Below are 10,254 nucleotides of genomic sequence, written 5' to 3'. Positions count from 1 at the left end.
TGTAGATAGATAGATAGATAGATAGATAGATAGATAGATAGATAGATAGATAGATAGATAGATAGATAGATAGATAGATAGATAGATAGATAGATAGATAGATCGATAGATCGATAGATCGATAATCACCGCTATAGCCAGCGCTACCGCAGCCAGCTCAGTCTTCCCCAGGTGACCACAGAACACCGTGCTGACAAAACTGATCAGAAAGAACATCAGCTGGGATATAACCTGGAGAGAAAAGAGGACATGATCAACATCATTCTGCCTCATATGAGCAGAAGAATAGCAGTTCAGTAACACCCGTATATATATATATAAGAAAATATTTGGACCAACTAAACGCAGAAAAAAATGATTATTATCACCATCTTCCAATAACAACGGAACAATCACTGCAACAGTTACTTTGGTATGAACTAAAGAAATGACAGTTCAGCAACACCCGGTAATTATTAGAGACAACGTTCTTAGCCTGCAGACTCACCACCGGTCCCGCTAGTTTCAGAATTTGGCCAATCTCTTCTTTATAATCCACGGGGATCCAACCCCTGATCCGCGTCAGACAGCCGCCGCAGAACGCGGGCGACTCTACCGTGGAGTCGGTAACCGAAGCTTCATCACTTTTAGCTTCTTTTCCGTTCACTACGTTAACCGCGACAGGCTTTGATTTGGGATGTTCCATTCTGTGGAAGAGAGAGCGCGCCAAGGAGATAAACTTCAGGAACTGTTGTCGATACCGGACGTCCTTCGGCGTGTATCAGTGCGGTGTAACAAAACGAAAAATGTAGAGCGCTCAGTAGGCTTCAGCAGGGGGTCGACCCCGGCGCATGTGTTGGAGTTTGGGGCGAATACTCGTCACCGCCAACCCCATCACGTGGATATTGCGTAAGTAGCCTACAGCCCTCCTCGATGACCTGCCAAAACCTACACTAGGAATATCATGTTTAAGAGTCAGGAATCTTGAGATGTCAAGATGGCGTTAGGATAATAGTGACTAGTATTTTTGTATTTATTAAGGATCTCCATTAGCTGCTGCCTGGGGTTCAGCAACATTGAGGCAGTTATATACACTTTTAAATTACATTACATTTCATAACACTTTTCATAACACATTAAGTGTGTTCCCTCAGGCCACCACTCTACTACCACATATCTATGTGTACATGTGTGTAGAGTGTGTGTCTTATCATGTGTGTCTGTGCCTGTGTGTGTGTGTGTTGCTTCACAGTCCCTGCTGTTCCATAAGGTGTATTTTTATCTGTTTTTTAAATCTAATTTTACTGCTGGCATGAGTTACTAGTAGTTTAAACAGATACCTTGGTGCATTCAGCTTGTCAACACTTCTTACAAAAACAAGTAGCAATGAAGTCAATCTCTCCTCCACTTTGAGCCAGGAGAGATTGACATGCATATTATTAATGTTAGCTCTCTGTGTACATTTAAAGGCCAGATGAGCTGCCCTGTTCTGAGCCAATTGTACTTTTCCGAGGTCCCTCTTTGTGGCACCTGACCAAACGCCTGAACAGGCGTCCAGGTGCGACAAAACTAGAGCCTGTAGGACCTGCCTTGTTGATAGTGCTGTTAAGAAGGCAGAGCAACGCTTTATTATGGACAGACTTCTCCCCATCTTAGCTACTGTTATATCAACATGTTTTGACTATGACATTTTACAATCCAGGGTTACTCCAAGCAATTTAGTCTCCTCAACTTGCTCAATTTCCACATTATGTATTACAAGATTTAGTTGAGGATTAGGGTTTAGTGAATGATTGGTCACAAATACAATGCTTTTAGTTTTATAAATATTTATGACTAACTAATACCTTGCCACCCATTCTGAAACTAAATGCAGCTCTTTGTTAAGTGTTGCAGTGATTTCACTCGCTGTAGTAGCTGACGTGTATAGAGTTGAGTCATCCGCATACATAGACACACTGGCTTTACTCAAGGCCAGTGAGTGGCATGTCTTTAGTAAAGATTGAAAAAGGTAAGGTGCCTAGACAGCTGCCCTGGGGAATTCCTGATTCTACCTGGATTTTGTTGGAGAGGCTCCTATTAAAGAACACCCTCTGAGTTCTGTTAGACAGGTAACTCTTTCTCCACAATATAGCAGGGGGTGTAAAGTCATAACACATATGTTTTTCCAGCATGATCGATAATGTCAAAAGCCGCACTGAAGTCTAACAAAACAGCTCCCAATCCTTTTATCATCAATTTCTCTCAGCCAATCATCAGTCATTTGTGTAAGCGCCGTGCTTGTTGAATGTCCTTCCCTATAAGCGTGCTGAAAGTCTGTTGTCAATTTGTTTACAGTAAAATAGCATTGTATCTGGTCACCACCATTTTCTTCCAAAAGTTTACTAAGGGTTGGTAACAGGCTGATAGGTTGACTATTTGAGCTAGTAAAGGGGGTTTTACAATTATTGGGTAGTGGAATGACTTTAGCTTCCCTCCAGGCCTGAGGACGCACACTTTCTAGTAGACCTAGATTGAAGATGTGGCAAATAGGAGTGGCAATATAGTCTGCTATTATCCTCAGTAATTTTCCATCCAAGTTGTCAGATCCCGGTGGCTTGTCATTGATAGACCACAATAATTATTTCACCTCTTCCACACTCACTTTACGGAATTCAAAATTACAATGCTTGTCTTTCATAATTTGATCAGATATACTTGGATGTGTAGTGTCAGCGTTTGTTGCTGGCATGTCATGCCTAAATTTGCTAATCTTGCCAATGAAAAAATAATTTAAGTAATTGGCAATATCAGTTGGTTTTGTGATGAATGAGCAATCTGATTCAATGAATGATGGAGCTGAGTTTGCCTTCTTGCCCAAAATATCATTTAAGGTGCTCAAAGCTTTTTACTATCATTCTTTATGTCATTTATCTTTGTTTCATAGTGTAGTATCTTCTTATTTTTATTCAGTTTAGTCACATGATTTCTCAATTTTAAGTAAGTTTGCCAATCGGTTATGCAGCCAGACTTATTTGCCCTTTCAACCATACAAATATTTCAATTCCTCATCAATCCAAGGGGATTTAACAATTTTTACAGTGATTTTCTTAATGGGTGCATGCTTATTAGTAACTGGAATAAGCAATTTCATAATGTGTATAAGCTACCCTATGTGGTTGTCTGCTGCAATAGCCCATCCGTGACAAGGACCGACGAGTTGTGTGTTTCCGAGATTCCGTTCTGCGCAACACTGTTGTACTGCGCCATTATTTGCCTGTTTGTGGCTCGCCTGTTATCTCCAATATTACTTGAAACACCACTATTCTGGCTATTAATCATTCTTAAACAGTCAGTAAAATAGCTTATTTAGCCATTTAAAAAAATTGTAGCCTGTATGATATCATGCATGCAAGCTTACCTGTCATGTCCACAATGATGACCAAGCAATACTGTATGTGAGAGGAGGACCCTATACCGTAGGATAATTATTCTGGTAGGTGTCAACTTCATTCAGGTACTGAGGAGATCAAATGTATTACTTGGGGCGGCAGGTAGCCTAGAGGTTAGGAGCATTGGACTAGTAACCGAAAGGTTGCTGGTTTGAATCCCCGAGCTGATTAGGTGAAAATCTCTCTGTGCCCTTGAGCAAGGCGCTTAACCCTAATTGCTCCTGTAAGTCGCTCTGGATAAGAGCGTCTGCTAAATGTTTACTTGTTATTTGTGTAAGATATTTCCTTTTTGGGATATTTGTTCACTGAATTGCACAAGTAGCTCATGCTGCTACAATGTAAACAAACAAACGTTGCGCTCTGTGGAATGCATTATCACATGATGCTGCCAGCTAGGCAGCAAGTAGCTGCCTTTGGATTGGGACACAGTCAAAGTTGTTTGCATAGCCCACCCTGGCAAATCAAATGAAATCAAATAATTTCCTTAAGGGCCTTTCCAACGCAGAGAGAAAACTTAGAGTAATAATAGAAAAATAATAAATACACAATGAGTAACGATAACTTGGCTGTACCAGTACTGAGTCCATGTGCAGGGGTACGAGGTATTAACTTGGCTATATACACAGGGTACCAGTACTGAGTCCATGTGCAGGGGTACGAGGCAATTGAGGTAGATACAGTATGTACATATAGGTATGGATAAAGTGACTAGGCAACAGGATAGATAATAAACAGTAGCAGCAGCTTATGTGATGAGTCAAAAGTGTTAGTGCAAAAAAGGGTCAATGCAGATATTCCGGGTAGCTATTGGTGAATTATTTAACTAACTGTTTAGCAGTTTTGTGGCTTGGGGGTAGAAGCTGTTCAGGGTCCTGTTGGTTCCAGAATTGGTGCATCGGTACCACTTGCCGTGCGGTAGCACAGAGAACAGTCTATGACTTGGGTGGCTGGAGTCTTTGACCATTTTGAGGGCCTTCCTCTGACACCGCCTGGTATAGAGGTCCTGGATGGCAGGAAGCTTGGCCCCAGGGATGTACTGGGCCGTATGAACTACCCTCTGTAGCTCCTTACGGTCGGATGCCAAGCAGTTACCATACCAGGCAGTGATGCAACCAGTCAAGATGCTCTCAATGGTACAGCTGTAGAATTTTTTGAGGATCTGATGACCCATGCCAAATCTTCTCAGCCTCCTGAAAGGGAAGAGGCGCTGTCGTGCCTTCTTCACGACTGTGTTGGAGTATGTGGACCATGATAATTTGTCTGACAAACAAAGAACTTTGCGTGTTGCAAGCCCAGGCATGGATCGAAGCTGGCGAGACATTCAATAACATATACTTCACAGACAAATCAACAATTTGCTCAAAATTGCTACAGAAAAAAGGAAGAAGATCAAGCCGGGTCCCAAGTCCCCTCAAACTCCATGTGGGGGGAAGCAATTTTTCGCCAGGGACCAAGCCCATATTTTATTTTTGATGGTAAGTTTAGCTATTTACATATCAAAAGGTTACATACAATATTGTAGCCTACACCACAATTATTCACTGTTGCCTCCTTATTTTTTAAATTTTTAAATTTATTTATTTAACCTTTATTTAACTAGGCAAGTCAGTTAAGAACAAATTCTTATTTACAATGACGGCCTACACCAGCCAAACCCGGACGACGCTGGGCCAATTCAGGTATCATGGCTGGAGAGTTCTTTGAGGAAGAAATCATCAAGAGATGTGCTGGACCCTATGTCAGAGAGGTGTTTCTGGGACCACATCTATTCTTTCACGGTAGAATTATAGCAATGTTCAAGGTCTATTTACATAAATATTATATTTTTTAACCTAATGTTGGCTGTTAGTCTTTTTTATTTTATGCAGACAATGACCCAAAAGACACTGCCGTCTAGATTTGCGTTGACGTCATAAACTGGGTCAAGACCTACAACACTTTTCACAGCACATTACTCAACACTAGTGAGACTCACCACGCCTACTGTAGGTCTACAGTATATAGAAAAATATACGTTCATCTCTACATGTTGGTCTCCTGATTTAAACCTGATAGAACTTGTTTGGCATCAACTGAAAACATTCATCCATAACTCTGCCAAGCTTACAAGCAAAGATGAACTGGTGAAGGCCATCAAGATGTTTTGGCTTGAGAAAACTAACAATACAACAAATACATGGATCATCTGAGCGAGGTTCTACCCGTGGTCGTGGCGCTGAAATAAACATCTGCATTTTGAAAGTATTTTTTATAATTATTTTATTAACGAAAACATGAAGATGTTGATGAACAAATACTGTATATCAGTCCTTCTTTCGGAAATATATAAATCATTACCTATTATAAGGTTGATTAAAAATAGCAGACGATATTGACACTCCTATTATTCTCAGTATATTCACGTCCAAGTTGTCAGAGCCAGCTAGCTTCATCACAATGCTTTGTCCAAGTTGTCAGAGCCAGTTAGCTTCATCACAATGCTACGTCCAAGTTGTCAGAGCCAGCTAGCTTCATCACAATGCTACGTCCAAGTTGTCAGAGCCAGCTAGCTTCATCACAATGCTACGTCCAAGTTGTCAGAGCCAGCTAGCTTCATCACAATGCTACGTCCAAGTTGTCAGAGCCAGCTAGCTTCATCACAATGCTACGTCCAAGTTGTCAGAGCCAGCTAGCTTCATCACAATGCTACGTCCAAGTTGTCAGAGCCAGCTAGCTTCATCACAATGCTACGTCCAAGTTGTCAGAGCCAGCTAGCTTCATCACAATGCTACGTCCAAGTTGTCAGAGCCAGCTAGCTTCATCACAATGCTACGTCCGAAGTTGTCAGAGCCAGCTAGCTTCATCACAATGCTACGTCCAAGTTGTCAGAGCCAGATAGCTTCATCACAATGCTACGTCCAAGTTGTCAGAGCCAGCTAGCTTCATCACAATGCTACGTCCAAGTTGTCAGAGCCAGCTAACTTCATCACAATGCTACGTCCAAGTTGTCAGAGGCAGCTAGCTTCATCACATTGCTACGTCCAAGTTGTCAGAGCCAGCTAGCTTCATCACAATGCTACGTCCAAGTTGTCAGAGCCAGCTAGCTTCATCACAATGCTTCGTCCAAGTTGTCAGAGCCAGCTAGCTTCATCACAATGCTACGTCCAAGTTGTCAGAGCCAGCTAGCTTCATCACAATGCTACGTCCAAGTTGTCAGAGCCAGCTAGCTTCATCACAATGCTACGTCCAAGTTGTCAAAGCCAGCTAGCTTCATCACAATGCTACGTCATACTGGCTGTATTTCGGCCTTTCGTGAACTGCTAGAGCACGTTTCACATGAAAACATGAAATGACCCCTGGAATGGATAGATCATCACTCTGAGATGCCCCAAAAACATTCAAGGGTGAATCTTTCCTTCATGGGTTGTGGAGCAAGTCCATATAAACATTTAAAAAGCAGCTTTACATTTGAACATTTACAAAAACGTTTCAAACATAATTCTGTGAGAATTCATGTTGAGATAATGTTATAATCTTATGTTGTATGTTACCTACAGGGTAACTAGCCCCAGGTGATAACAGGAGGCTAGTCTGAACACTCATCAACACAGTCTCTGGTTGACCTTGGCGTGAGTTACCTACTTTATTATCACAATACACACACTCTCTCGTCCTCTATAGGGTCATGGTTCAGGCTGTCAGGGTAATGACACCTGTCGTCTGACTGTCTCAGTGGTTCTATAGCAGCCAACTCCATATCCCAGTACTACCTGGCTGAAAAAACATGTTTACATTCATTGGGTAAACCTAATCTAAGGTTTTTGTTAACACCTGGCTCATAACAATATGACTTAAATGTAAATTATTGAACAGAGACAGACAGAGAGAGCGAGAGAGAGAGACACAGAGACACAGAGACACAGAGACAAAGAGACAAAGAGACAGAGAGACAGAGAGACAGAGAGACAGAGAGACACAGAGACAGAGACACAGAGACACAGAGACACAGAGACAAAGAGACAGAGACACAGAGACACAGAGACAGAGACAGAGACAGAGACAGAGACAGAGAGAGAGAGAGAGAGAGAGAGAGAGAGACAGCCTGCCAGCCAGCCAGCCAGCCAGTCAGGGAAGAGAGAGAGTGTTGTATGGTGAAAACAGACCAACAACCAAAAGATGGAGGAAGCCAGCCTGCCAGTCAGGGAAGAGAGAGAGTGTTGGCTGATGTGGCCACCCTTTATAGCCTACAGGCCGAGCCTGCCCAGGGGCACCACATCAGCTGACGATCCTCCCAGCTCTGCCCACTGGCCTCCTGCAACAAGCTGACTACTGTTATGGGTGTAAGATGGCACGTTGGTGTCATCTGTTGGTACATGTTAATTACTGCAAACCAGTGTTTTTTTACCAATGGGCTTGATTTTATTTCATTTTATTTAACCTTTATTTAACCAGGTAAGCCAGTTGAGAACAAGTTCTCATTTACAACTGCGACCTGGCCAAGATAAAGCAAAGCAGTGCGATAAAAACAACAACACAGAGTTACATATGGGGTAAAACAAAACATACAGTCAAAAACACAACAGAAAATATATATACAGTGTGTGCAAATGTAGTAAGTTATGGAGGTAAGGCAATAAATAGGCCATAGTGCAAAATAATTACAATTTAGTATTAACACTGGAATGCTAGATGTGTAGAAGATGATGTGCAAATAGAGATACTGGGGTGCAAATGAGCAAAATAAATAACAATGTAAATAACAATATGGGGATGAGGTAGTTGGGTGGGCTAATTTCAGATGGGCTGTGTACAGGTGCAGTGATCGGTAAGCTGCTCTGACAACTGATGCTTAAAGTTAGTGAGGGAGATAAGTGTCTCCAGCTTCAGAGATTTTTGCAGTTCGTTCCAGTCATTTGCAGCAGAGAACTGGAAGGAATGGCGACCAAAGGAGGTGTTGGCTTTGGGGATGACCAGTGAGATATACCTGCTGGAACGCATACTACGGGTGGGTGTTGCTATGGTGACCAATGAGCTAAGATAAGGCGGAGATTTGCCCAGAAGGGATTTATAGATGACCTGGAGCCAGTGGGTTTGGCGACGAATATGTAGTGAGGGCCAGGTCACAATGGTGGGTAGTATATGGTGCTTTGGTGACAAAACGTATGGCACTGTGATAGACTACATCCAATTTGCTGAGTAGAGTGTTGGAAGCTATTTTGTAAATGACATTGCCGAAGTCAAGGATCGGTAGGATAGTCAGTTTTACGAGGGCATGTTTAGCAGCATGAGTGAAGGAGGGTTTGTTGCGAAATAGGAAGCCCATTCTAGATTTCACTTTGGATTGGAGATGCTTAATGTGAGTCTGGAAGGAGAGTTTACAGTCTAACCAGACACCTAGGTATTTGTAGTTGTCCACATATTCTAAGTCAGAGCCGCCGAGAGTAGTGATTCTAGTCGGGTGGGCGGGTGCCAGCAGCGTTCGATTGAAGAGCATGCATTTAGTTTTACTAGTGTTTAAGAGCAGTTGGAGGCTACTGAAGGAGTGTTGTATGGCATTGAAGCTTGTTTGGAGGTTTGTTAACACAGTGTCCAATGAAGGGCCAGATGTATACAAAATGATGTCGTCTGCGTAGAGGTGGATCTGAGAGTCACCAGCAGCAAGAGCGACATCATTGATATACACAGAGAAAAGAGTCAGCCCAAGAATTGAACCCTGTGGCACCCCCATAGAGACGGCCATAGGTCCAGACAACAGGCCCTCCGATTTGACACATTGAACTCTATCTGAGAAGTAGTTGGTGAACCAGCCGAGGCAGTCATTTGAGAAACCAAGGCTATTTAGTCTGCCAATAAGAATGCGGTGGTTGACAGAGTCGAAAGCCTTGGTCAGGTCGATGAAGACGGCTGCACAGTACTGTCTATTATTGATCGCGGTTATAATATCGTTTAGGACCTTGAGCGTGGCTGAGGTGCACCCATGACCAGCTCGGAAACCAGATTGCATAGCGGAGAAGGTACGGTGGGATTCGAAATGGTCAGTGATCTGTTTGTTAACTTGGCTTTCAAAAACTTTCGAAAGGCAGGGCAGGATGGATATAGGTCTGTAACAGTTTGGATCTAGAGTGTCACCCCCTTTGAAGAGGGGGATGACCGCGGCAGCTTTCCAATCTCTGGGGATCTCAGACGTTACGAAAGAGAGGTTGAACAGGCTAGTAATAGGGGTTGCGACAATTTCGGCGGCTAGTTTTAGAAAGAAAGGGTCCAGATTGTCTAGCCCAGATGATTTGTAGGGGTCCAGATTTTGCAGCTCTTTCAGAACATCAGCTGTCTGAATTTGTGTGAAGGAGAAGTGGGGGGGGGGGGCATGGGCAAGTTGCAGCGGAGGGTGCAGAGCTGGTGGCCAGGGTAGTGGTAGCCAGGTGGAAAGCATGGCCAGCCGTAGCAAAATGCTTGTTGAAATTCTCGATTATTGTAGATTTATCGGTGGTGATAGTGTTTCCTAGCCTCAGTGCAGTGGGCAGCTGGGAGGAGGTGCTCTTATTCTCCATTGACTTTACAGTGTCCCAAAACTTTTTGGAGTTAGTGCTACAGGATGCACATTTCTGTTTGAAAAAGCTAGCCTTTGCTTTCCTAACTGCTTGTGTATATTGGTTCCTAACTTCCCTGAAAAGTTGCATATCGCGGGGGCTATTCGATGCTAATGCAGTGCGCCACAGGATGTTTTTGTGCTGGTCAAGGGCAGTCAAGTCTGAGGAGAACCAGGGGCTATATCTGTTCTTAGTTCTGTATTTTTTGAATGGGGCATGTTTATTTAAGATTGAGAGGAAATTACTTTTAAAGAACAACCAGGCATTCTCTACTGACG

The 10,254-nt window shown here is 42.9% G+C and overlaps 1 protein-coding gene across 2 annotated transcripts in view; it reads right to left on the bottom strand.

Moving 5' to 3' along the window:
* LOC121564130 (multidrug and toxin extrusion protein 1-like) overlaps positions 1-750 on the bottom strand; it is a 55,727-nt gene extending 54,977 nt beyond the window's left edge. For both annotated transcript variants that reach the window (XM_045210344.1, XM_045210345.1), the window contains exons 1-2: positions 488-750; positions 130-231 (exon numbers count right to left, since the gene is read on the bottom strand). In XM_045210344.1, the coding sequence (XP_045066279.1) occupies positions 130-231; positions 488-685 (300 nt within the window). In that variant the 5' untranslated portion in view covers positions 686-750. The remainder of the gene's footprint in view (positions 1-129; positions 232-487) is intronic.
* Positions 751-10,254: the final 9,504 nt, after the last annotated feature.

Source organism: Coregonus clupeaformis, chromosome 34 (genome assembly GCF_020615455.1).
Source record: "Coregonus clupeaformis isolate EN_2021a chromosome 34, ASM2061545v1, whole genome shotgun sequence".
Taxonomy (NCBI): domain Eukaryota; kingdom Metazoa; phylum Chordata; class Actinopteri; order Salmoniformes; family Salmonidae; genus Coregonus; species Coregonus clupeaformis.
Note: the sequence above shows the minus strand (reverse complement) of the source record. Positions and strands in the feature narration are given on the sequence as shown.